General features: G+C 41.7%; 3 protein-coding genes across 7 annotated transcripts in view; 2 read left to right on the forward strand and 1 right to left on the reverse strand.

The window, feature by feature from the left end:
• Nucleotides 1–14,149, reverse strand: part of atad5a (ATPase family AAA domain containing 5a) — a 28,943-nt gene extending 14,794 nt beyond the window's left edge. The window contains 2 exon segments of the mRNA XM_037791305.1: nt 42–123; nt 14,090–14,149. The gene's annotated coding sequence lies outside the window, so the exon portion shown is untranslated.
• LOC119501160 (far upstream element-binding protein 2-like) lies at nt 42–25,788 on the forward strand. Of its 4 annotated transcripts, none has more exons than XM_037791308.1 (19): nt 42–123; nt 14,090–14,316; nt 17,155–17,257; nt 17,410–17,469; nt 17,668–17,704; nt 17,825–17,898; nt 18,008–18,079; nt 18,185–18,242; nt 19,659–19,830; nt 20,420–20,518; nt 20,609–20,707; nt 20,794–20,896; nt 21,937–22,058; nt 22,244–22,537; nt 22,636–22,751; nt 22,847–22,935; nt 23,262–23,468; nt 24,235–24,416; nt 24,555–25,788. In XM_037791308.1, exons 2-19 carry the CDS (start codon nt 14,200–14,202, stop codon nt 24,561–24,563), a joined length of 2,013 nt encoding a protein of 670 aa, XP_037647236.1. In that variant the 5' UTR covers nt 42–123; nt 14,090–14,199; the 3' UTR covers nt 24,564–25,788. The 4 variants fall into 4 exon arrangements, with proteins under 4 accessions (XP_037647236.1, XP_037647238.1, XP_037647239.1 ...); XM_037791310.1 differs by having other exon boundaries at nt 17,846–17,898; XM_037791311.1 differs by lacking the exons at nt 24,235–24,416; nt 24,555–25,788 and having other exon boundaries at nt 23,175–23,406.
• Nucleotides 2,839–12,215, forward strand: LOC119501159 (GTPase IMAP family member 8-like). Of its 2 annotated transcripts, XM_037791307.1 has the most exons (6): nt 2,839–3,044; nt 4,776–5,498; nt 6,655–7,368; nt 9,837–9,958; nt 10,049–10,712; nt 11,710–12,215. In XM_037791307.1, exons 1-6 carry the CDS (start codon nt 3,005–3,007, stop codon nt 12,018–12,020), a joined length of 2,574 nt encoding a protein of 857 aa, XP_037647235.1. In that variant the 5' UTR covers nt 2,839–3,004; the 3' UTR covers nt 12,021–12,215. The 2 variants fall into 2 exon arrangements, with proteins under 2 accessions (XP_037647235.1, XP_037647234.1); XM_037791306.1 differs by lacking the exon at nt 2,839–3,044 and having other exon boundaries at nt 3,738–5,498.
• Nucleotides 25,789–27,104: the final 1,316 nt, after the last annotated feature.

Here is a 27,104-nt window from a genome sequence, read left to right on the forward strand (position 1 = left end):
GTCTAATGACAGTAGAAGAACTAAAGTAGAGGAAAACTCACCGATAAGAACTTGCTGCTACTTCAGAGACCTTCTTCTCGTCTTGTTGTATTCACTTCCCCGTCTCTGTGTGTCTGTGTTAGTGTGTGTGAGTAACAGGTATAGTTCACAGTGTGAGTCGGACAGCTGAGTGTCTCCATATAAACTATAAACTACATCTCACTGAACAACAACAAGCTAGCAGACTCCTCTAGAAGCTGCTCCAGAAGTCTCTCTACTAGTCCCAATGTGTCCAACATGTCCAACATGTCCAACATGTCCACCGCGGACAAGTTACACAGATATTTCCCAGATTATTCGGAGTATAAATAATCCATAATACATGTTTCCTTGTCGTCTAGTTGCTCTTTTTCAAAAACGCGCCAGACTGCTCGTAGAATGAAGAGCGCCAAAATATACGTGACCTTTCACACGACCGGATTCCACCAATCACAGGGGGAGGAAATGCCCTACGTCATGGCGTGACGTAGTGTGCCCATAACAAAGATGGCGGGGTGGTGGTGTATTAGGGGCATCTTATTTAATGGAGAGGAAAAAGTGACAGCTCCCCCAGCTGGCTGCGCCAAGCATTACACTCTCACTTCTAGTGATATTGACAAGGAAATACATTTCATTTATTTTGTTTTATATTATGGCTTTATCTTAACTGGTGGGGCATTGTTATAACTATTTATATGATTTTATATTGTATTTATATGATTGTATCTTGTATTTATATGACTTTATCTTGTAGTCATATAACTATATGTTGTATTTATATGATATTATGTTATATTTATATGATTTTATCTTCTATTTATATGATTTTATATTGTATTGTTATGATTTTATCTTGTATTTATATAACTTTATGTTATATTTATATGATTTTATCTTGCATTTATATGACTCTATGTTATATTTATATGATTTTAATCTGTATTTATATGATTTTATCTGGTAGTCATATAACTATATCTTGTATTTATATGATTTTATCTTATATATTTATGTGATTTTATCTTGTATATTTATATGACTTTATCTTGTATTTATATGATATTATCTTGTATTTATATGATTTTATCCTGTATTTATATGATTTTATCTTGTATTTATATGTCTTTATAATGTATTTATATGATTTTATATTGTATATTTATATGATTTTATCTTGTATATTTATATGATTTTATCTTGTATTTATATGATTTTATTTTGTATTTATGATTTTATTTTGTATTTATATGATATTATCTTGTATTTATATGATATTATCTTGTATATTTATGATTTTATCCTGTATGTATATGACTTTATCTTGTCTTTATATGATTTTATATTGTATTTATATGACTTTATCTTGTATTTTTATATTAATGTATTTATAGGATTTTATCCTGTATTTATAAGATTTATATTGTACTTAAATTATTTTATCTTGCATTCATGACTTTATCTTGTATTTATATTTTATCTTGTATTTATATGATTTTATATTGTATTTATATGATTTTATATTGCATTTATATGACTTTATCATATATTTACATGAGTTCATAATGTATTTATATGATTTTATCTTGTATTTACATGATTTCATCGTGTTTATATGATTTTATATTGTATTTATATTTTATATTGTATTTATATGATTTTATCTTGTATTTATATGACTTAATCTTGTATTCATATGATTTTATATTGTATTCAAATGACTTTATCTTGTATTTATATGATTTTATATTGTATTTATGACTTTATATTGTATTTATGACTTTATCTTGTATTTATATGATTTTATCTTGTATTTATATGATTTTATCTTGTATTTATATGACTTTATCTTGTATTTATATGATTTTATCTTGTTTAGATACTACTGTTTCTTGTGAATGATAATACACATATTGGGTATGTAGTGTATAGTATGCAATTCCAGATGAAGCCAGTGTGAATGACATCAGCTGACAGGAAGTAAACATGGACCCAACTGTTGTCTAGCAACGTAATTCCATTGAATGCACTAAAACGGTGCATTTCAGACGGAGGGTAAATACAAGCATATTCAGGGAGAGAGTATGAGGAAGATAAAGTGTTTTTGAACATTTAATCATGTAAACATATTCTAGTAGAAGCATAAAATACAAGTTTGCACCTGAAAATGAGCACAATATGGGACCTTTAATATTAACCACGTAAAAGTTACAAACTCACATAGTTTCACATATTCATCTCTTTGTCTCATATGATATTTTATTTCTGTTGTGTTGTTGTTTTGTATCACATCTTTCATACATAAAATGCAGCTCAAAGTGTTTTACAGTATGGCTTTAAAATGATTATCCTTATACATGAACACACAATAACTGCTGCCTCCATCCAACTGTATAACATTTTGTGGCTGTTTTAAGTGACTGGCAGCGGGACCACATGGTCATCAACAACATTGACATCAGTCAGTATCAGTAACCACAAAAATGTCCACTGTCAATCTCTGATGTTCATGGATGGGAGGGACCGTGCACCACCAAAGTGACACATTAACCTGGTAAGAGGAAGAGTGTGGTAACTAAAAGAGAACTCACAAATGGTCAGCTTACAAAAAATTGAGGAGTTCTTATTAATTATTTATTCCTGTTAAATGAAAGATTACAATGATTTAATAGTGTCATATCTGTATTTCATTCAGTTACATACTTTTCACCAAGCACCACCTTCAAAACTCTTCAAAAACGGTTATAAAGGCAAGTCCAAAGTATCACGCCACACCTATTCTTAAACTATGCTTGGTATTCCTCGAGGCATAAACATGGGGGGGGGGGGGAAGGGGGTGTAGTTGTATCATGTGCTGTGATTTGTGTTTCCTGTTCTTACAGCATTCATTCTAGACCAAGTTCCCTATACTGTATGTACAGTACAAACGGTTTATCTGGTGTGGACTGATTTGGCCCTGTTATCATCAGTAGAGAAGTCAACAGGGTCAATGGAAACAATGGCTGATGTGAATGCTGTCTCCACCTCTGGTAAGTTGACTCCTTCATCTATTAAAAGGATCAAATGTTCTATTTCTCTCTGAGTTAACAGCATTTCTATGTTGCTGTAAGTCTGTGGAAAGGATTATCAGGTCACTACAGCAAAAGCTGGCATTTAAGAATTAGTTATAGCAGGATTTCCTGACCACAGACATCCTTCTTTGTATTATGGATATTATTATGGATAAAGATATACTGTTGACATTGTTGTTCTGATTCATATGCTCAGTAACCAGTTTAGTAGGTACACCTTACCTCAGTAAAACTAATACAGTCTAATACAACAGTCCTGGATTCAGGCTGTCTGAGGGGCAGTGGCGCAAAAATATAAATTAATATAATTAATAATATTTATGAAATATTAATAATTATTGCAGAACATGTGTGAAACCTACAACAACAATGTCATACATATTGTTACTTATGGATGTAATTATAATGAAAATAAATTATTCCCCTTTCTACTGGGGACACCCTGGAACCTCCGGACGGACCCCTTGGGGGCTCCGAACCCCACTTTGGGAACCCCCGATAGGGCACTGCATCATGTTTCCTCAATTTTAAGGCCACCCTATAAAGGGCACTTCATCACTCTTTCTCCACTGGAAGGGCACACTAGAGAGAACGTTATCATGTTTTCTCCACTGGAAGGGCACACTAGAGGGAACGTTATCATGTTTTCTCCACTGGAAGGGCACACTAAAAGGAACGTTATCATGTTTTCTCCACTGGAAGGGCACATTAGAGGGGGGAACGTTATCATGTTTTTTTTCCACTGCAGGGCACACTAGAGGGAACGTTATCATGTTTTCTCCACTGCAAAGGCAAACTAAGGGGAATGTTATCATGTTTTCTCCACTGGAAGGGCACACAAGAGGGAACGTTATCATGTTTTCTCGACTGGAAGGGCATACCCGAGGGAACGTTATCATGTTTTTTCCACTGCAAAGGCACACTAGAGGGAACGTTATCATGTTTTCTCCACTGCAAAGGCAAACTAAAGGGAACGTTATCATGTTTTCTCCACTGGAAGGGCACACAAGAGGGAACGTTATCATGTTTTCTCGACTGGAAGGGCATACCCGAGGGAACGTTATCATGTTTTTTCCACTGCAAAGGCACACTAGAGGGAACGTTATCATGTTTTCTCCACTGCAAAGGCACACCAGAGGGAACGTTATCATGTTTTTTCCACTGCAAAGGCACACTAGAGGGAACGTTATCATGTTTTCTCCACTGCAAAGGCAAACTAGAGGGAACATTATCATGTTTTCTCCACTGGAAGGGCACACAAGAGGGAACGTTATCATGTTTTCTCCACTGGAAGGGCATACCTGAGGGAACGTTATCATGTTTTCTCCACTGGAAGGGCACACTAGAGGAAAGGTTATCAAGTTTTCTCCATTGGAAGGGCACTCTAGAGGGAACATTATCATGTTTTCTTGACTGGAAGTGCACACTAGAGGGAACATTATCATGTTTTCTTGACTGGAAGTGCACACTAGAGGGAACATTATCATGTTTTCTCCACTGTAAGGGCATACTAGAGGGAACGCTATCACGCTTTCTCCACTAGAAGTGCACACTAGAGGGAATGTCATCATGTTTATGATTATAGTGATAACATTTCCGGGCAAATCAATCAATCAGTTGATTCTACAGAAAGGACAATGTTATATATATATATATGCACTTATGTAAAGAATATTGTTTCTCTTACAGGGCAAAGTCACCAACCCCCAGAGCTGAGGATTGTGTTGATAGGTGGAAGAGAATTAACCGGTAGTTCCAGTAATAAGAGTGCCAGTGGCAACATAATACTGGGTCACAGTGTTTTTGAAACAAACAGAAGAACTGCCGAGAGTGTCGTGAGGCAGCAGGAGGTACATGGCAGACAAGTCACTGTGGTTGATACTCCAGGCTGGTGGTGGCACTACCCACGAGAAAACACCCCACAGCTGGATCAGATGGAAATCAAGTACAGTGTCCATCTGTGTCCCCCGGGGCCTCACACCTTTCTCCTAGTCATTCCTGTTGGTTTAATATTTCCGGAGATCTTCAAACAATCACTAGAGGAGCACCTGCAACTCTTCCACGAAGGAGTGTTTCAGCGCACCATCGTGCTGTTTACTGTAGATTATCCATTTAGTGAGAAAAGTTTAGAATATGAAATCAGTGAGTGGCCAGCGCTTCAGCGCCTTCTTCAGCAATGTGGAAACCGAAAGCATCTTCTCAACATCAGCAACAGAGAGGATAGCACTCAAGTCATAAAGCTTTTCAAGAAAATAGAGGCACTGGTTGCAAAAAATGGTGGCAGTCACTATTCTATTGACAGTGCTGAGGGGAACGCTCTGAGAGAGAAAATGGCCACAATGGTTGAAAGAGCATCAAAGAGGTTTGCTGAAGTGCAGACAAAAAGAAGAGAACTCAAAGCCCTGATCGAAGGTGAGTCTCAAATTTTCAAAAAAAATCAAAAAACACTTAAAGGTACAGTTTGTAATATTTCGGGGGGTCTAAATTTAATATAATATTCACAACTATGTTTTTATTAGTGTGTAATCACCTGAAACTCAGAATTGTTGTGTTTTTGTTAGCTTAGAATGAGCCCTTCATATCTACGTCATGGATGTATAAAGAGAACTGGATACAGCATCGGAGGCGGGGCCCCGTTCCATCTTATGAAAGTTGCTCAGTGCTGCATGAAGCCAAAATGGCTCGACCTCCGAGTGATAAATTACCCGGATCTTCCGGCGATCTTCCCCATCCATTGGGCCCATAGAGCAGGCGCAATAGCGTTTCGTTTAACCCTACCTCCCAGCCCTCGCTCCAGCCTCGGTCTGGCTATTAGTGCATTTTAAATAAGGACTATTCAAGTGTTCATACTGGGTAGCTGATTTACCTAAAAAAAAAATATATCCAATGGCATCACGTGACGGACACGGAAGTTGTAATTCCACCGTTTGGTCACTACAAACATTTGCATCAAAAACACAGCGCTCTTCCCGGGGGCTTGATTTACATAAGGAGTGGGTCCTCTATATGGAATCTGCCATGTTGATCCGTCACGCAGCCCAGAACAGACAAACCAAACACTGGCTCTACCGGGAGCCTTTAGCATTTTTACGTTACCTGAAGGCCACCGTAGTTCTCCGACACGCTTGTGAAACTGCGGTAACGTGAGCCGCAGAGTGCAAAACCGTGGTACCGCCAGCCGCCGTCTGACTTCCGTTGCTCCTAAAGTAGTGTTATTATGGTAAGGATGGACTTTGAACGAGGCGAACGGCATCATCACAGTTTTACACTCGTTACCGCAGTCTTGGAAAGGGAGGAGTAAGCGGGGGGGTACTCCTACACGCTGTGCCTTTAAATTAAACAAATTTTCTTCAAACTACAATAAACCTTTAATAAGGTTAACAAATGATTAATGTAGAGATACGGCATATCCACGTCCTCAAAGACTGAGTAAAGTACTTTTGCCTTTACTTTTTGTAAATGTTTTGTTTATGTCTGATTTACTCCACATAAACACCTTCTTATCTGCCATTTTGATTATTACAAAACCACAAGCCTGAATATTTTCTTGGTTCCACTTTCTGTATAGGTGGTAAAACGCCCCCAACACATTTGAGAATAGTGATGGTTGGAGCACAGTGGTCAGCCAAGAGCTCAGCGGGCAACACCATCCTGAGAAAAAAAGCATTTGCTGTTTCTCACAGAAGAACAACGGAGTTCTGCGAAATAAGCCACAACACGGTGGTACGCAGGCAGCTCACAGTGGTAGATTCTCCCGGCTGGTACTACAACAACACCCTTCAGGACATGTGTGAGATGGATAAACTTGAAATAGAAAACAGCATGCACCTGTGCCCTCCGGGACCCCACGCAGTGCTGCTCGTGGTCGGCCTGTCATCCGCGTTCAACGCGTCGTACCTGAGAGCGGTCCGGGAGCACATGAGCCTGTTCACGGATGAAGTCTGGAAGCACACGGTCGTTCTGTTCACCAGAGGTGACTGGCTGGGAGTGAAGACTGTGGAAGAGCGAATCGAGAGCGAGAAAGATCTGCAGTGGCTTGTGGAGAGGTGTGGGAACATGTATCACGTCCTGGACAACACAAACCGCTGCGATGACACGCAGGTGACGGAGCTCCTTGAGAAGATCGAAGAGATGTGGGCAGGAAACAAAGATCCTCATTATGAATCGGACCTGGGCCGTGCAGAGCAGATGGAGGCAAGGAAAGAGGCTGAAGGCAATGTGGCGAAAAGGATCAGGCAGACAGCCCAAAGACAAGAAAGAATACTAAAAGAGTTGTTTAGAGGTAATCAAACAACTATCATACGGTTAAAGGTGGTATTGATAACATTCAGCCACTAGATTTCGCATTCTCCCTCCCCCGTTCCATTGCATTCACTTCACAACAAGTCGTTGCCAGGTACTAACCTTCAATCTCAGACATTTTTTTGTTTTTAACGACCCAAAGATACCAACATGGTTTTACTATTGTCTCACAAGTCTTGTTAGAAGTGGAAACCAAACATCAGATATCTTCCACAGAGATAAACAAAACATTCATTCTGGACCCGTAAAAAAAGTCATAATAATTTATTTCCGGAAAAGCCATACTTTTATTCGGCAACTTTGTAAAAGCTTTGTGGATTTATTATTTTTTTTTAAATTATCAATAAGACCTTTATTCCAGTGTGCCTAAAAGCACAAGGCAAAGCCTTGTGCAAAGCACACTGGTCTATAATCCGACAGGCTTCTTTTCTTATTCTGGTTTCTTCCGTGTGTGTTTTTCGGCACGCTACTCGTCCCGCAGCGTTGCCAGCACCTGTACAAAAAGTACATCAAAACGTGCGGAATGATCGGGAATGGTGTGCTATGACTCAACAAAGAGAATCACGCAGCGGTTTCCGAAAGAATCGCGCAAAAGCGCGATTTTTTTCTCCATAGGAATGCATGGAAAATGAACGTGAAGAGTGCTCAAAAGCACTCCTCTTTGGGGCCATACAGAGTCGCCATACTTTAACGTAGAAACATGATTAGAAGTTTAAACGGGTCACGAGACTTGGGACTTTATTTGGCCAAATGGACATTTTTTGATAGCTCGCACGGTTTTCACAAAATCGTAGTTTACGTTTTGTGAAATATTCAGACTGTTTCAGATTTTATAATGGGTGTGTATTGCGTGGGTCGTTAAGGGCTAGAGCACGTGACATCAGAGCTAGAGTTGGAGCACAGCTTTAAAATCTTTGAAAATTTTCCGAACAAATTGCTCCTTAGCCCACAATGTCCATTCCTCATACACAATTAATACATCAAAACGTAGGTATTTTTGTGCCGGTCACAGTCATGTAGCTATGGAATCAGTCGGACTTACACATTTGGCGACACATGCCTGAACGTGAGAGCAACTCCAGGCTTACTCCCATAGGGGCCCATATTAAATTCCACAGAATTTTTTGGATCAGAGAAAAAAGTTACTTCTTTTCGAAACTGCCGCCGAGGTCACATATTTGACACTACACACCCAAATTTCGCACTATTTGTTCATCAGAGACTCCTAACTGGTCTCATGAACAATCTAAGTGATAGGAGTCACGGTTTCTGTCGTAGAAGCACTTTTATGACATGTACGTCTCTGGTTAACTCCCATTATAAACTGCCTCATTGAGGGTGCTAAGCAGTGGCCAATCACCACGGTAACGTTTGATTGCTGCTACACAGCTGATTCACATTAGCCAATCAGAGTAGGCTGACTAACACACACACACACACACACACACATTCTATTTACTGTATCCATTTCAGTGAGCCAAGGGCTGCACGGTGGTGCAGTGGTTAGCACTGGCGCCTCACAGCTAGAGGGTTGCAGGTTCAAATCTGGCTTGAGGCCCTTCTGTGTGGAGTTTGCATGTTCTCCCCGTGTTAGCGTGGGTTTTCTCCGGGTACTCCGGTTTCCTCCCACAGTCCAAAGACATGCAGGTTAGGTTAATTGTTGACTCTAAATTGCCCGTAGGTGTGAATGTCAGTGTGAATGGTTGTCTGTCTCTATGTGTCAGCCCTGTGATGGACTGGCGACCTGTCCAGGGTGTACCCCGCCTTCGCCCGATGTTGGCTGGGATCGGCTCTAGCCCCCCCGCGACCCCTAACGGGATAAGCGGTTGCAGATGGATGGATGGATGGATTTCAGTGAGCCAGCATGCTCTAAACCAGGGCTTCAATGGATCAGGGCCATAATTAATGCTATTAATTACACCTGTGATTAAAAGCCCCAAACTCTCATTGTATGATAACAGGAAACTAGGTATTCACCTAGTTTTCAAAATAAAAGCCCTCAATTCTTCTGTATGATAACAGGAAACTAAACACTCCTCACGGCCCCCCAATCACCATGGCAACCAGTGACGGAATAATCGGGAATGGTGTGCGAGGACTTTTCTAAGAGATTGGCGTAGCAGCTCCCGCAAAAAATCGCGCGAAAGCGCGATTTATTTGCTCCATAGGAATGAATGGCAAATTGACCTGAAGAGAGCTCAAAAACCCTCAAATACACTCGTCTTTAGGGCCATTCACAGTTGCCATACTTTAACGTAGAAAAATGAATCAAAGTTTAAACGGGTCACGAGACTTTATTGGGCATATCATCCCCCTTCTTATATCCTCACTATGGTCCTCAGACCCCCCACCATCCCCCAAGCACCAGGCACACTGGTCAAAATTTCTTGCGAAATTTTCTAGTTTTAGTTATTATTACTATTACTGATGAAAAACATTTCTTTCCAGGTGAGAGGCAACCAATCACTGACATGAGGGTTGTACTTGTTGGCAGAAAAGAGTCGGGGAAGAGTATGGTAGGAAACAGGATCCTTTTTGACGATCTATTTGACTCCGCTTGGATGAAGAAGGTAACCCAATATCTACTGCCTAAACTGAAATATTTTAGGAATTGGTTCTAGGTTTTGGGAGGATAACATTTGATTTGTTTTGTCATTTAGGAATTCCAGGGTCAGCGAGGAAACACGGTGTGTGTGAAACATGAAAGGAATGCGTATGGCGTAAACATCTCAGTCGTTGAGACACCAGGCTGGTTTGCAGACGAGATGATATCCGACCGGCTCAAGAGTGAAGTCTTGCGCAGCATCTCCATGTGTGCTCCGGGCCCTCACGCTTTCCTCTTGGTTGTTCCCATTTCCAAACCCTTTACAGAGAACGAGTACAGAGCGATGCTCGAGCTCTTGATGCCATTTGGCGAGAGAGTCTGGAGACACTGCATGGTGCTGTTCACCTGGGCAGACTGGCTGAACAACAGGTCCATTGAGGAGCACATCACCACTGAAGGCAAAGCCCTACAGCGGCTCGTGGAAAAGTGTGGGTACAGGTACCACACTCTCAGCGGCAGTCGTTTTGGCTATGGTTTTCCAGCCATGGAGGTGTTCCAGAAAATGACTGATATGATAACGCGAAACAAGGGCCACCACTTCGGCGCTGAAAACAAACTGGGGAAAAAGCAGAAGCCGACGCTGACCTGGCAAGAGTGGAACAGGAGGGAGCAAGAGCTCATAGACCGGATGTTGAAAGCTTTAGCGCAAGAGCCCGAGGAACCAACGGTGCCATCCATGAAGATGACGGCTAGCTTCGATGGAGCCTTCATTCCAAGCAGTGAGTCTGATATTACTCCATTAAAGCTACAGTGGGTAGAAATGGAGCAAATGTGATTAAGAAAAAGTTATTTTTTATAAAATGGTCACTATATCCTGACAGTAGTGCATGAGACAATCATGTTCCTCTGTGTCCTCAGGTGCTCCTAATGGCATCTTTGAGGTTTCCCAGACCGGAGGAAAACATCCAATCAGAGTTGAGCTGGAGCCTTGCCGTTTCTGAGCAGCTTTCAGTCAAATCGCAAACTCCGATCAAACGGTCAAACTAGGCAGCGCTGATCAAATATGAATCAATATTCTGTTACTGTAATGCCTATTTCTCTCCTCAGATGTTCTCAGAAACATCTTGTAGTGTACTGTTTAGCTGGAAAATGAGAAAGTTTGTGACCCGGCAGCCACGTCGAGATCAAGTTGAGGAAATACTAAGCACCTCCCACCAGGAAGAGTACAGCCAATAGGAACGCTCTCTCTCTCTGGAATGACCTGTGATTGGTCAAAGTCTTCCATCACGGGTTAGATTTTTTAAAGCCTGAAAACAGAGCCATGAGGAGGTGCGGAAGTCTAGTTTTAGTAGTAATAGTTTGAATTACAATATGCTGAAAGGTTATTATGGGATTGTTGCCCAACTATGCCAAAAATATACTGACTACTGCAGCTTTAATCTAGGGATTTCTTAATATTAATTTTAGGGACCCCAGGCAAACACATTGTTTTTTCATGCACTGGTTTGAGATTATTTGTAGTGATACTTTTAGCCGCCATTGGCTGCTAATTGGTCTGTATTGTTTAGACATGTGCTCTGAACAAACAATATACAAAGTTCCGATACTTTATATCATGGTGTATATTTACCTATAAAAGTCCATCCGTGTCCGTCACTTCTTCTGGTGATATCTATTTGTTAATTATGTTACCCTATTCACCTGGGGTGTCTCACCTTAAAATGTCACATATGTGCATTGCTGTTATGAATGACACCATTCAACTTGTGTTTTCAGTGAGTGGAGATGTTCACTCAGAAGTTGGGAGCACATATTGTAATCACAGAGCCCACGCCAGGGTAGCTGAATGGCTGAGCCTCAGAGTCGGGAACTCTGACGTCACCTTCGGGAACTCTGACGTCACCTCCGGGGTCGACAGCATGAGCGCCTCTGCCAGTCACGTGGAGAAGATGGATGAAGGCCTCCTGACAGACGACAATCATCACCCAGTGGCTACGTTTTTCCCAGAAAAAGACAAAATGAAGTTCGACGCTGTTCGCATTGGCGGGGTCCACACTGTAGAAACCCAACGCAGGCACTCTTTTTAAGCAAAACAGATGTGTTGCACACACAAGCAGGCTGTCAAGAAAATGGATCAAATCCAGTAGTTTCTGATGTCTGATGAACAGGAAATTTCCTGATCTTTTAACAAGCATAAATACTGTTTATTTTATGTTAAAGGACCCAAATCTTGCTCATTTTCAGGTTCATACTTATATTTTGTGTGTCTACTAGAACATGTTTACATACTGTAATGTTAAAAAAACAGCTTTATTTTCCTCATACTGTCTGCTTGAATATACCTGTATTTACCTTCTGTCTGAAACGCTCCATTTTAGTGCATTTCAACGGAATTGCAATGGAATTGCGTTGCTAGGCAACAGTTTGGGGCTATGTTTACTTCCTGTCAGCTGATGTTATTTACATACACTCCAACAGGAAATAAACTGGGACACATTTAGAATGTTTATGATTAAAACCGTGTAATGATCTATGCATTTTATATTTGTGACATCACAAATGGACAGAAATCCTGACGGCTTGTTTCAAACGCACAGTTTCTGAATACGGGCCGTGTGTATTTCTCCGTATATTGAGCGTTTTGATAGTTTAACAGTAATAATATAGCACTTAAACCTGCTTTATAATATAAAAGATATGAAAATCTCACTTTTTACAATATGGGACCTTTAAAGGTAAATAATAAACTGTAATAAGACTAGCTGTATTGAATGTTATGTAATCATGTAAATGTAGAGATTATATTTTTCCCTGTTTACTGTATTGTGCTTGTCATAAAAACGTTGGAGTGGAAACTGTAGAACGGTATTCGCTTACTATTCGCTTTGGCTCAATTCTTGAATTGTGAACAATTAGTTTGTTGTTCACAACAGATTTGAATTTCTCTTTTATTTAAGCAAATTGCACGTGTTTTGGCTCACGTGCAAAAGAGTCAGCACAATAACCGCTTGCACATATCTTGCTGATCAAAACTGATGAGTTGAAAAACTGTCTTCCTCTTCACAACTTCTAAACATTCTTTCATCGTTTGAGCCGTCACATGCAAAATAATCCATTCAATTATCAAAATCTGTCAGACATGCATGTATATTCCATAAATATCTATGATGAGAAGGTACAATCTTTTGTTTTTGAACTGAAATAACGAAGGTTTGTTCATTGTTGCAGGGTTGTTGTTGGTTTTTTTTATGTCATTTTGGGGCAACATTTCTGTTGACTGTATGACTTTACATGAAAGATCCAAGGTGAATTTTCTGTTAATAACACGATGGTACACAAATAAATGTACTGTATACATACAAATGCGCATAACCTTTTTTTCTGTGTAGCTACTACAGTATTGACTGTTCCCAGTAAACTTTGACTTACTGTTGAAATGTGAATCTAAACAAGCTCAGTGTGATATATGACAGCATTCAGCTACTGTAGACAGAACTGCCATTCTTGTATATTACAGTGAGCAGTCAAAAAGTAAACAAAACACAGATTTCCAGGGTTGACTGCCATGGTGGAAAAAAAACATTTTAACATTTTGAGCAGTACGGCTTACACCATGAGAAAACAACTTCTTAATCTGGTGGCGTTGGCCAGTTTCCTGACACAATAACTGGGTTTTGAAGCATGAATGAAGGGTTTTGGTTGAGTTACTACCTTTTGCAAACATGCAATAAAGTTGTGATGCCCCATCAAACAGTTGTGAAGGTTGCACTTATAGTTTAGAGACTGTTAAGACTGTTTGAATAATGAGCCAAAGCGATTGAGAAAAACTGTAAACACTGATATCAACAAACTATCAGGGCTCTTCTTGGTGAGCTGAGCCAAATGATCTGGATCACTAAAAAGAGACGGAATTCCCATCACTACAATGCACCTGTGTGCGTTAATACAAAATAAAAGCCTCCGCAATGCCAGATGTACTGTTTATAAAATAAAAGCCTCCGCAATGCCAGATGTACTGTTTATAAAATAAAAGTCCTACAGAAAATGATGCTCCAAATGAAACAATATAAAATTAAAGCAAACAGTAATTAGTTTTAACTTTTCCCCCAGTTATTAGAACATGACAACATGGAGAACTAAAGAAACGCGAATGCACCTTGACCCTCCCGGCCGCCGTAGTGTCTCCGGTTCCTTCCGTTCCTTCCCGGTCCCCCGGTCCTCTGCTGCTCCTCCCGGTTCTCTCTGCTCGCCTGTCAGTCGGTCAACATGTCGGAGTACAACGCGGTGCCTCCTCCCGGTGGACCGGCAGCTGTCTCTCTCGGTACCGGAGCCGGAGGCATCAAGAAGGACGCGTTCATGGACGCGGTGCAGCGGGCCCGACAGGTGAGACACCCGGGGACAGAGGACAGACACACCGGGGACAGACAGGGACAGGAGGCTAGCTAACCGGTTAGCTTGAGGGCTAACGGTGTTGACTCTCTGATGTTGTGATCTCTGTTATTAACGGTTAACGGTTAACGGTTAACGGTTGCTCTGTTCGTTAGTGACGTCATGTCGCTGCTGGTTGTAACGGTAGTTAGCTGTGGCTGTGACGTCACTAACGGAATGTGTTTAAATACAGTAGCTGTGAACTGGTTGATGAAACTGTTATATAATAACAACCAAAACACAATGTAATAGATACTGTCTCCTTATAAAGACTATATATAGATATACACGTTATAATAGATAGACAGACAGACAGACAGACAGACAGGTAGACAGACAGACAGACAGACAGACAGACAGGTAGACAGGTAGATAGGTAGACAGACAGACAGACAGACAGACAGACAGACAGACAGACAGGTAGACAGACAGACAGGTAGACAGACAGACAGACAGACCTACAGACAGGTAGACAGGTAGATAGGTAGACAGACAGACAGACAGACAGACAGACAGATAGACAGACAGACAGACAGGTAGACAGACAGACAGCCAGACAGACAGACAGACAGGTAGACAGACAGACAGACAGACAGACAGGTAGGTAGACAGACAGACAGACAGACAGGTAGACAGACAGACAGACAGACCTACAGACAGGTAGACAGGTAGATAGGTAGACAGACAGACAGACAGACAGACAGACAGATAGACAGACAGACAGACAGGTAGACAGACAGACAGCCAGACAGACAGACAGACAGGTAGACAGACAGACAGACAGACAGACAGGTAGGTAGACAGACAGACAGACAGACAGACAGACAGGTAGACAGGTAGATAGGTAGACAGACAGACAGACAGACAGACAGGTAGACAGACAGACAGCCAGACAGACAGACAGACAGGTAGACAGACAGACAGACAGACAGACAGGTAGGTAGACAGACAGACAGACAGACAGACAGACAGACAGACAGGTAGGTAGACAGACAGACAGACAGACAGACAGGTAGACAGACAGACAGGTAGGTAGACAGACAGACAGACAGACAGGTAGACAGACAGACAGACAGACAGGTAGGTAGACAGACAGACAGACAGACAGACAGACAGGTAGACAGACAGACAGACAGACAGACAGGTAGGTAGACAGACAGACAGACAGACAGGTAGACAGACAGACAGACAGATAGGTAGACAGACAGACAGACAGACAGACAGACAGGTAGACAGACAGACAGACAGACAGATAGGTAGACAGACAGACAGACAGGTAGACAGACAGACAGACAGACAGACAGGTAGGTAGACAGACAGACAGACAGGTAGACAGACAGACAGACAGACAGACAGGTAGGTAGACAGACAGACAGACAGACAGGTAGACAGACAGACAGACAGATAGGTAGACAGACAGACAGACAGACAGACAGGTAGACAGACAGACAGACAGATAGGTAGACAGACAGACAGACAGACAGACAGACAGACAGATAGGTAGACAGACAGACAGGTAGGTAGACAGACAGACAGACAGACAGACAGACAGACAGACAGACAAACAGGTAAGTAAGTGAGAGAGAGAGATAGACAGGTAGGTAGGTAGACAAACAGACAGGTAGGTAGATGGACAGGTAGGTAGACGGACAGACAGACAGGTAGGTAGATAGATAGATAGATAGGTAGGTAGATAGACAGACAGGAAGGTAGGTAGACAGACAGACAGGTAGGTAGGTGAGAGAGATATACTGGTAGGTAGGTAGACAGACAGACAGGTAAGTAGATAGATAGATAGGTAGACAGACAGACAGACAGGTAGGTAGGTGAGAGAGATATACGGGTAGGTAGGTAGACAGACAGACAGGTAAGTAGATAGATAGATAGATAGGTAGACAGACAGACAGACAGGTAGGTAGGTGAGAGAGATATACGGGTAGGTAGGTAGACAGACAGACAGGTAAGTAGATAGATAGATAGGTAGACAGACAGACAGACAGACAGGTAGGTAGGTGAGAGAGATATACGGGTAGGTAGGTAGACAGACAGACAGGTAAGTAGATAGACAGACAGACAGGTAGGTAGGTAGACAGACAGACAGGTAAGTAGATAGACAGACAGACAGGTAGGTAGGTAGACAGACAGACAGGTAAGTAGGTAGACAGACAGACAGGTAAGTAGATAGACAGACAGACAGGTAGGTAGGTAGACAGACAGACAGGTAAGTAGATAGACAGACAGACAGGTAAGTAGGTAGACAGACAGACAGGTAAGTAGGTAGACAGACAGACAGGTAAGTAGGTAGACAGACAGACAGGTAAGTAGATAGACAGACAGACAGGTAGGTAGGTAGATAGACAGACAGGTAAGTAGATAGACAGACAGACAGGTAAGTAGGTAGACATACAGATAGTCCTTTATTTCCTTTTTTTAAGCTAAATCCATTATTTGATTTCATAGAATTTTTTTCTCTTTTATTATTTTTTTTTTTCTTTATTTACTTTTTATTTTATTTTATTACAATTTTTTTCTTCTTTTTTTTTCTTTATATATATATATATATATATATTTTCTTTTTTCTTTTGTGTGATCGAGACCAACATGTGGTGGGGTGGGTCCTTTTTCTGTTTTTATTTCATGTCACGGACGCTGAGTTATGTTCTACATTTGATAAGATGACCTTTGCCATGTCTGCAAAAAAACCCAATAAAAAACAAACACTTGAGGGTCACAGTTGTCCAATCAGTGTTTTTCATTAATTAACTCACGGTGAATTTTACGCTCGTGTTTCAGATTGCAGCTAAGATCGGAGGTGACGCCGGTCCTCCCGTGAACAACAACACCACGTCAGATGGCTTCCCGTTCCCTGCACAGAAACGACAGCTGGAGGACGCAGGTAAGACTGTGCCGCTCAGTGTGTCAGCGTCTGTAACATGCATAAATATAAATGTTAACTACCTCTATATATATATTGCACGCTTGATGATGTCTTTAGATGCAGATGGTGTTTTCTGTGCAGAAGTTATCTGTTATTTCCTCACCTAACAGATGAACCGGAGAGCAAGAAGCTGGCTGCACAGAGTGACTTGGATTCAGCCAATGCATTGTGTGAGTTCATCCTGCTACTTCATGCTCTGTTTACTTTGTGACATTTATAACTCACAGTTGACACTAATATTTAATATAGACTTCCAGTAGTTTGCCACCGTTACCCTTGTCTGTGTGTCACAGCCCATCAGTAATCCAAAACCTCTCCCTTGCTCTGTGTTTTCTCTCTCTTTTTTCTGTTTTTCTGTCCCTTCTCAGCTATTGGTGAACAGCTCGCTGCTCTTGCACAACAAAGGTGAGATTTATGTTAAAATATGTGCCCGTTTGTATCATGGCTGTGGAGAAAAACAAGCGAAAATGCAACTAGAAAGTCTCCTATATTGTTTGATTTGTTTCCTCTTTTTTTGTCCTCCTCGCTTGCTGATGATGATGTCAGGCCCGCCACCAGCACAGAGGATTACAGCGTACCAGACAGCATGGTGGGACTCAGTGAGTGCAGCCCAGCTCTGTTTTAGCACACATTGATGCCATTCTTGTTTCTACGATATGAGACAGATATGTGACCTACCAACAACACACTCTCTCTCTTCGTCCCCAGTTATCGGCCGCGGAGGTGAACAGATCAATAAGATTCAACAGGAGTCAGCTTGCAAGGTTCAGATAGCTCCAGGTACGGTCTGCACTTCCAGCCTGAACAGTTATCCACAGTTTTACATTCTTATTATAGTTTTTGAACTCATATGTTGTTAAGTATGTACTGTATGTGTGTGTCCAGACAGCGGAGGCCTTCCAGACAGGAGCGTCTCTCTCACTGGTTCCCAAGACTCCATACAGTAAGTATCAGACTGAATGGAAACAGGTTCATTGTCGTTTTATGTGGACGCATCAGAAATTATTACTATTATTACTAAAATTATTATTATGATGAAGTGGGTCGCACTGTGTACCAAGGCTGTAATAGTTTTGAATTTCCAAATAGTTTTTATTTTATTTTAGTTCGTTTTCAGAGTGAGTTTGCTAGTTTTAATTTAGTTTTTTCAGAAAGGTTTAGTTTTATTTTTTTTATATTAAGTTTTGCAGTAGTTCCCCCCTACAGAATACAGACATTTTATTTTATTACATTTTTATAAAATTGTATGCAGTTTTGTTTTCTACTGTTATTATTTCTTCAAACCATGATCGCTACTGATGCATCAGATTTATAAACGTGTATGTGCCCTAAATATGTGTGTTTATTATTTATAAAATTTTATTCAATATGTATTTTTTTATGTTTTTTTATTTTCTAATAATTTTTCTTATTTCAATCATTACTTTGAATGTATCTTATATTTTTATTTACTCATTATTATTATTATTATTATTATTATTATTATTATTATTATTATTATGTAGTTAAAGTATATTTGATATGCGGTTAGTTTAATTATTAATAATATATCATGACCACATTTTTTTCTATAACTAATCATTTCTTATGTTATTTTATTTTATTAAATTTTTCTGGTTTCAATATTTGTTTTATCAACAAAAAAGAAATGTCGATACACGTTGGAATTGAATTGTAAAATAAGCCTTTTGCTAATAACAATAAATATTTCTGTAGTTTTAGTTTGTTTTTGTTGGGGTAGGTTAGGAATAAGTAATAGAAGTATGTAGCTACATATACATATAAAATACATGGTTGTAGAAATGTGTAGGAATGGCCATAATGTTTATGTTTAATGTTTAATGTTTAATGTTTAATGTTGCCTCATAGCGCCGTCTCCTGGAAGGTCAAGTCTGTTCAGTTTCTGTGGTTCAATGTCAAGATGGAACTTCATGTAGTGATATATTACAGCTTACAAAAACTAAAACTGTAGTGAATTTACCTTCGTTTTTATTTTAATTTTATAAATTTTTAACCAGGAAATATAGTTTCACTTTAGTTTTTCTTAAAGGATATGGTTTTTATTTAGTTTCAGTTTACTAAAAATATTTTTCACTGCTTATTTTCATTTTAGGTTCAGTTTTAGTTCACTATAATAACCCTTCTGGGTACCTGAAGCAAGGGCAGGGCTAGAATATATCAAATGTTTTTCAAAGCAATGTTTAGCCTAATCAAACATTTTCTAAATGATGGTGCACTTTGTTTTGTGCCATTTTTTAAATGGTTTACATACTGTATAATGACACTTACAAGCCATCTTAATTACATGATTTTGTGAGATGGATGTGCAGTAACTAGTGTCATCTCTCCACTCGGCTAGGAATGCCAAGAGGCTGTTGGAGGAGATAGTGTCCCGAGGAAGAGGCACCCCCCCGTCCTCTTATCACGAGTCCACCAACGGGCAGAACGGCACGGTGCACGAGATGATGGTTCCAGCTGGCAAAGCTGGTCTTATCATTGGCAAGGGAGGAGAGACTATCAAACAGCTGCAGGTATACATGGATATGCATGTATTTCTATTGCTGTTGCATGTTAGAGACTGTACTTATCTTGACGGATGTGGACTCGGAGATAGTTTTACTGAACTCAAACAAGAATTTTCTTTTGCCATTTTTGCAATGCGGTGTCTTTAGTTTGATAAATGAAAAAGTAGAGCCAGGAAAATATTGATTTTTTCATACTCTATAGCAGTTCAGTGACTGAGACTGTGGGCCTCCCCTCACACAAAGCCTCAACCCTCAGCCCCCCATCTTTACTTGCTTAGTTTCACTCAATTCCTGGATGTCTATGGGATCATGATTATCTTATTTGATCCATTAGACAAGCAACAGTTGAGCCAAGATAGCCTAATATTGCTGTTTGACATAACGTCAGACTACACCAAATACATAAAACAGGTCTGAACTATCTCTCTAACTAAGTCACACACATTGAGGCTTTTCTGTGATCATCTTTCAATAAGTAATATTTGTTCACTTGCATTACTGAGCCTCCTCTGAAACTGTTTGGAGCCCCCCTGCTCGATAGTGTCAAACCATGAAGATGCACATAACCGTAATCTTTAATCGTTCGATATTCCAGGAGCGTGCCGGGGTGAAGATGATCCTGATCCAGGACGCCTCTCAGGGACCCAACGTCGACAAGCCCCTGCGCATTATCGGAGATCCCTACAAAGTCCAGGTGCGTTTCTGAAATCCTCTTAAATCAAGTTCAACATGAATCTGTGTGTGCTGAGTTGTAAAAGGTAATCATCACGTTTCATGTTTTCAGCAAGCCCAGGAGATGGTGCAGGAGATCCTGAGGGAGAGAGACCACGGAGGCTTCAGTGAAAGAAATGACTTCGGCTCCCGAATGGGAGGAGGCGTGGACGTGAGTTTCTGTGTGTGTGGGGAGCGAGATTAGAAAATGGGATTAGTGGTCTTTGAAGCAGTTTTTTATTTCTGTTTTCCACTCAGATCCCTGTGCCGAGACACTCGGTCGGTGTGGTCATCGGGCGCAACGGAGAGATGATCAAGAAAATCCAGAATGATGCTGGAGTTAGGATACAGTTCAAACAAGGTAGGATGACTTTCATGATCCTGGTTGCATTTATACAAATATATTGATTTATTTTGCATGAACAGCCCATTCAGGTTCCCGTCAGCGTCAAGACAACATGACAGCAAGCCAAAAAGTAAATGACACTCGTAGTCCCCCTACGTTTGTCTTTTACAGAATAATAAATGTAAAATGAAAGACACGACACACCAGAGCAATGACGCTGTTGTCCATTTTTGGCTGGAGTATGAATATACGTTCTTTTTATGTGAGAAATAAGCCACGCAGTTGCTACAGGTCTTTATTTTAGATCGACAACGGTTTGTTGGATGCTCGTGATTTGCATAAAATAGCCTGGACCTCAACTTTTTCCAAATGAGGAGCGGCCTACGTGACGCCCTGTCTCTCGAATCGCGCCACCACGCTACCAGAATGCATTGCACGGCCGCTTACATATATATATATATATATGTCTGTTTGTCCCCCAAAAAAGGGAGTACAGTCTTACGTTAACAGGTCTTGATTCCAAAAAATGTAATCTATAAATCCCATATTTTATAAAAGGTATAACTTTTTTTGTTTGATTGTGTATGTAAGCTTTTCAGTCTCAATGCAATAGGAAAGTTCTTTAATGAAAAGGTTGAAAGATGGACAACAAATACGTTTCCAATGTCTCGCAATAAGACATTTCGCTTGTATCAGGCAAAGGTTAATCAACCTGCGTTCATGAGTTCTCAGGGCCGACGCTTCTGGGATCAGACCAAGGATACTAATCTCCGGGCTCGCAGGGATTTTTTTTCTGTGGATGATGTTGGAAATTGTGTCGATTATTTCTTTTCCGAAAATCTTGTATGTATTTACACATCCAGATGCAATGAAATAGGGTTCCAACAGGAAGTGGTTTTACTATTTGAGTGTGTTGAGCTGAGGAGGAGCAGGTAGCCTACACACCTCGGCTTGTGTGAGGTTTTGAGTCTTGAGAGTTTGATTCTCAGCACTACAAGTGTCCCTAAATTAATACCAAAAATATATCTTCATGCAGATTTAAATCTGTCTTCCAGATGACGGGACGGGTCCAGATAAGGTCGCCCACGTCAGCGGCCCGCCTGACCGCTGCGAGCACGCCGCCCAGATCATCAACGACCTGCTGCAGAGCATCAGGGTCAGGGAGGAGGGACAGGGGGTACGGATCACTCTCTATCACACATCTTCTAAAACATGCTTGTGTTCACTCGTAGACTGACTAACATGTAGTAAAGTATCATACGTGGATAACGGTTAATGTATGGCAGCGTACATTTTTAGCTTCTAAGCAGTAAAACAACGTATTATGTTATAGTACTGAGGCTCTTTGTCCTCCACCCACAGGGTCCCCCGGGTCCTCCAGGCATGCCTGCAGGCAACAGAGGCCGAGGTGGGGGACAAGGCGGTTGGGGGCCCCCCGGAGGAGAAATGACCTTCTCTATTCCCGCCCACAAGTGTGGACTCGTGATCGGCCGGGGAGGCGAGAACGTCAAATCCATCAACCAGCAGACGGGGGCCTTTGTGGAAATCTCTCGACAGCCGCCCCCCAACGGAGACCCCAACTTCAAGCTCTTCATCATCCGGGGCTCGCCGCAGCAGATCGACCACGCCAAGCAGCTCATCGAGGAGAAGATCGAGGCACTTAACCGTTATCTTGTCTTCAGTGACGCGTCATGACGGGACTCTTTTTCTTTCTGCTTCTTCCTCTGATGTGTGATTTGCGTCATGTGTTCCAGGGTCCTCTGTGTCCTGTGGGCCCGGGGCCAGGTGGACCAGGTCCTGCTGGTCCAATGGGTCCCTACAACCCCAACCCATACAACCCTGGACCTCCTGGGGCGCCCGGACCGCCACAGTGAGTAGCTACGGCTGAAGTGCAGCTGTTTGTGTAGCTTTACGGTGTCGGCATGATGATCCTGAGTGGTGATTAATGATGTCTTCTGTCCTCAGTGGTGGTCCTCCAGGTCCTCACCAGTACACCCCCCAGGGCTGGAGCAACACCTTCCAGCAGTGGCAGCCCCAGGCACCCCATGACCCCAGTGAGTCACGTTTGACCTCACTGCCTCTCCTGGTTTTCAGGGATCAATGTGTTTATTTTTATGATTGTTGGCTCAAAACCCGCCGACAGTCCTCTCACCCCGGGCTCTAGGTTTTACTGTAGACCCTCCTAATGACATTTTCCTTTTCTAAATCTGTGAAGGTCAACAGGAGTAGTGATGGAAATGTTGTAATAAGATGTCTGGCAGCTCTGGCTAACCCTGTCTCTGTTTCCCCCCTGGTCTCCAAGCCCGGTCTCCAGGCCAGTAGCAGGGGCTCACCCTCACCCTATGAGGACCTCACCCCCTCCACCCTGCGTCTTTTCTAGGCAAGGCAGCAGCCAATGACCCCAACGCGGCCTGGGCGGCCTACTACGCTCAGTGCTACCAGCAGCCGTCGGGGGCTGTGCCAGCCCAGTACCCGGCTAACCCGGCTGGAGGGGCCCAACCTTCAGGGGAGCAGACCCAGCCCGCTCAGACGCCGGGGTGCCAGCCGGACTACACCAAGGCCTGGGAGGAGTACTACAAGAAGATGGGTGAGGCTGCAAAACAACACCATCTCTAACTTTACCTGCTGTTAATTAACAAATGATTGATATTTTTTTTTACTAGTGCTGGAATGATTTGATCCACAATCTGCATTCTGGCTGTTTTGACTACATTCTGTCACATTAACCCTCTGAGACCCACAAGAGACCCGTTTTAGTCTTCTTTAGGGGGGTCCAGGGGGTCTTTAGGGGGAGATAGCAGGTCAACAGTAGATGTCACATAGAAGTGGTGTACATCATCTGAAAGCTGGGAACCTGAAGATTAATTTGAGATGCTGCTCAGCGCTGTGTGTCAAGTTGTTTTAGTTTTTCATAAGTTGTTGAAGCGATTTTTGGGTTGATACCATTTGTTACACAGATTTGGTGCTAAATTTAACCATTTTTTACCACTGGAGAATTGATAAAAAATGATCAATAATCCCTCCAAAATATCACATTAAGACACCAAGACCTTGAGGAACACCAAAGAAAAAGCCATGCTGTGATTTGGGATCAAAAACTTTTGACATTTGGAAGATTTCTGCAAGAATTGCATTTCTTTGGCGATTGGATGGCGAACACTTCTGTTGTATAAACTGCTCAGAAACCCCCTTATTGTCAATCTAGATAGGAAAGCCTCCCATCCTCTGAATGCTCTAGGTCTCTAGCTTGTGGCTGTAAAGTTTCATGAGGCTGTGATTATCCTAGAGGTCACCACAGGTCATTTTATACAGTGAGGTCAAGTTTAAAAAAAACTTTCGCCTGCCCCCTCCAGGCCAGGCAGGCGGCTCTGCCCCCGGGACAGCAGCTGCAGCTCCAGGAGGAGCAGCATCCACGACGGGGGGCCAGCCGGACTACAGCGCAGCCTGGGCCGAGTACTACCGGCAGCAGGCTGTGTACTACGGACAGACGGGACAGGCCCCCGGCCAGCCAGCCACCCCCCAGCAAGGAGGACAGGTTGGTACAGACTGAGACTACGGCGAGGGTTTCATCGGGTTTCTGTGGTATCGTTCTGTATGCTTTTTTATTCATTTTATCCATCTGAAGTCTTAAATAAGAAGTTGATGTGCTTCCTCTCAACCGTTTGTATTTTAGACGCAGTGAGAGTTGACGGCAGAAGGTCTCGGGAGAGAATCCGGGAGACGGGATGACGAAGACGACCCTGAATTTGAGGCCAGGATCCAGCCTGTGAGGGGAAATGAAACCCTTCCTCTCCACCAAACACCACCGGGATACTTTTTAATGAAAATGTGAACTTTACAATCGTTGTAGTGCTTTGCTGCTGAGGGGACGGAGAGGACTGATCAGAGAAATCCTTTTAAAGCTCTCTTTGATTTGATTTGCTAATTTTTTTCTTTATGAAATTGTCCCTTTCCCCCTCAGCGGAGGCGTGCATGGTATTTCAACTTGTGTACATTTGGATTGTTTTTCTTTTGCTTTTGAATGTGTTCACTTGCAGTATTTTGTACGCCGTGTTGACTCGTGCATGCGGGCTGACTGACGACTGCTGCAGCTAATAAAGAGCAGAGCAGGGCCACCTCAGTCAGTCTTCTGCTGGTGACGTGCAAGTTATGTGACAATATTTTAACTGGGGAGGCCATGACGGGTATCGAGTCCTTGAAGGTTGAAACACAACTTATTTTTTTTAAATTGCTCAAAGGCTGCAGGATTTCTGGGCCTTATATCAGGTTATGCATCTTTGTTTGGACCTTGGATGCAAATAAATACCCACCAGTGTGCGGATCACTACATGAGGTAGTATGTTTGGTTTATGTTGCCACAATTTAAAGACTTTTCTTACCTCAATTTGTTTTGCATTGTTGTCACACACCCATCTGCTGTTCAAGCAACTCGTTCGCCTTGTGAAACGTCCATTCAGGGGACAGAAAAAGATGCTTTCTAAAAGTTTGGCCGGCTAATTATCTCATATTTCTTGGAAAACTCAAAAGTGATTGTCAGACCTTTTAAAACCAACACATACTGCATTCACCTTGATGCAACTGCACATCTGTCTTTGTCACCCAGCTGCAGGTTTTTCATCTCAAGGTTGCACGTGGTTGCTTTTTACACTTTGTTTTTTATGGATGCCAACGAGAATGAAATTTCGTCTTCCAATGAGTCTCACTTTAAGATATATTGTATATGTACATATACTCAGCAATATAAGGCTGTTGGTTTTGACTTAAACAGAGATGTATCAGGTATGAATCTTGTATTTCTGAACGGCAGCTGTGAGCCTGCCTTTGGCGGCAGTGTTGATATTGTGAATAGATGACCACCAGCAGCAATACTCTCAATTAAAATGGGGCAAATGTCGATCACTTTAAAATGTGTGTTGAATATTTTGTTGTCTTTCTTGTTCTTTTAGAACATAAAACAGCCGCTGTGCAGACAACAAGAGCACAGTTGGAATGAGTCGCCACTAGATGTCCCTATTTGTCTTCTTCACATTAATCAGACAGAACTGCAAAGATGAAACCCCAGTTATTGGTCTGGCAGCTCATATTAAAGACACTGTGTTGTTTCTTAATCAGCCATCTAGATGTGGATTAAACATTTGAACCCTCAGAAACCTTTTTGTGCCGTAACACATCAGACAAGCTGGCGTACTAACTGATTTTACACTCGTCAGTAAAGTTACTAGATATTTTAGATTTTATCGTTTTAACTTCTACCTGTATTTCTGTCATTCAGCGTTTTAAAGAGGACTCTTTATGCTTTTCTGCTTTTTCCATTTCCTTTAGTGTGTTGTATAGTTTTTTTGTGCCTGTAAAAGATCTGCAAGATACAAAGCCCAAAGTCCACGCCAAAGGGAGTTACTCACAGAAACACTGCTCCTGAACTGCCTGAAACGCCCGGCTTGAAGTCCCGCCTTTTCTTCTGTCAACGTGGTGATGTCACCAAGTAACACATTTGCATAATACCTGCCTAGTAGGCTTGTCGCGGTAGTCAGTGTTACACGGTGGTCGGACACATACTGATTACATTACTTGCCCACCGCCCCCACCGTCGTTTTGCTTCTTTTACAGAAAGCACAGCCGGTATGAGAAAAGGTGTATTTTAACATTAAAGCATGTAAACATGTTCTAGTAGAAACCCAAAATACAAGTATGCACCTGGAAATGAGCATAATAGGTCCTCTTTAAAATTGACAACACATTTGATAGTACATAGTGAACATAGTTTCTGTTCCAGTGTCCTGCTTTATACAATGCAGCGGATGTGATAACAGACAAGTGTGTGTGTGTGTTTGTGTGTGTTTGTGTTTGTGTGTGTGTGTGTGTGTGTGTGTGTGTGTGTGTGTGTGTGTGTGTGTGTGTGTGTGTGTGTGTGTGCGTGAGCCAGGAAGTCACAGTCTGTTTATCAAACAACAGATGTAGTAAGATTGCGGCTGCATGTCAGACCGCAGCCCCGTCTATCTATAAGCCACAAAGATTATAAATACGTCTGACTACTCGCCGTTTTCTTAACTTCAAGGACAACAAATCTACAAGAGTGCAATTTTAAAAATTCTTTAATTTATATCTTTAAAATTAAAAACATCTGAATTGCATTCTACCACCTCCAAAGGCACAGTCATACTTATAGCAGACCAAATTCATAAAACACTGCCACTGAACATCTTTTTTTTCCTCAAATTGTTTT

Source organism: Sebastes umbrosus, chromosome 14 (assembly GCF_015220745.1).
Source record: "Sebastes umbrosus isolate fSebUmb1 chromosome 14, fSebUmb1.pri, whole genome shotgun sequence".
In the NCBI taxonomy this organism is placed as follows: domain Eukaryota; kingdom Metazoa; phylum Chordata; class Actinopteri; order Perciformes; family Sebastidae; genus Sebastes; species Sebastes umbrosus.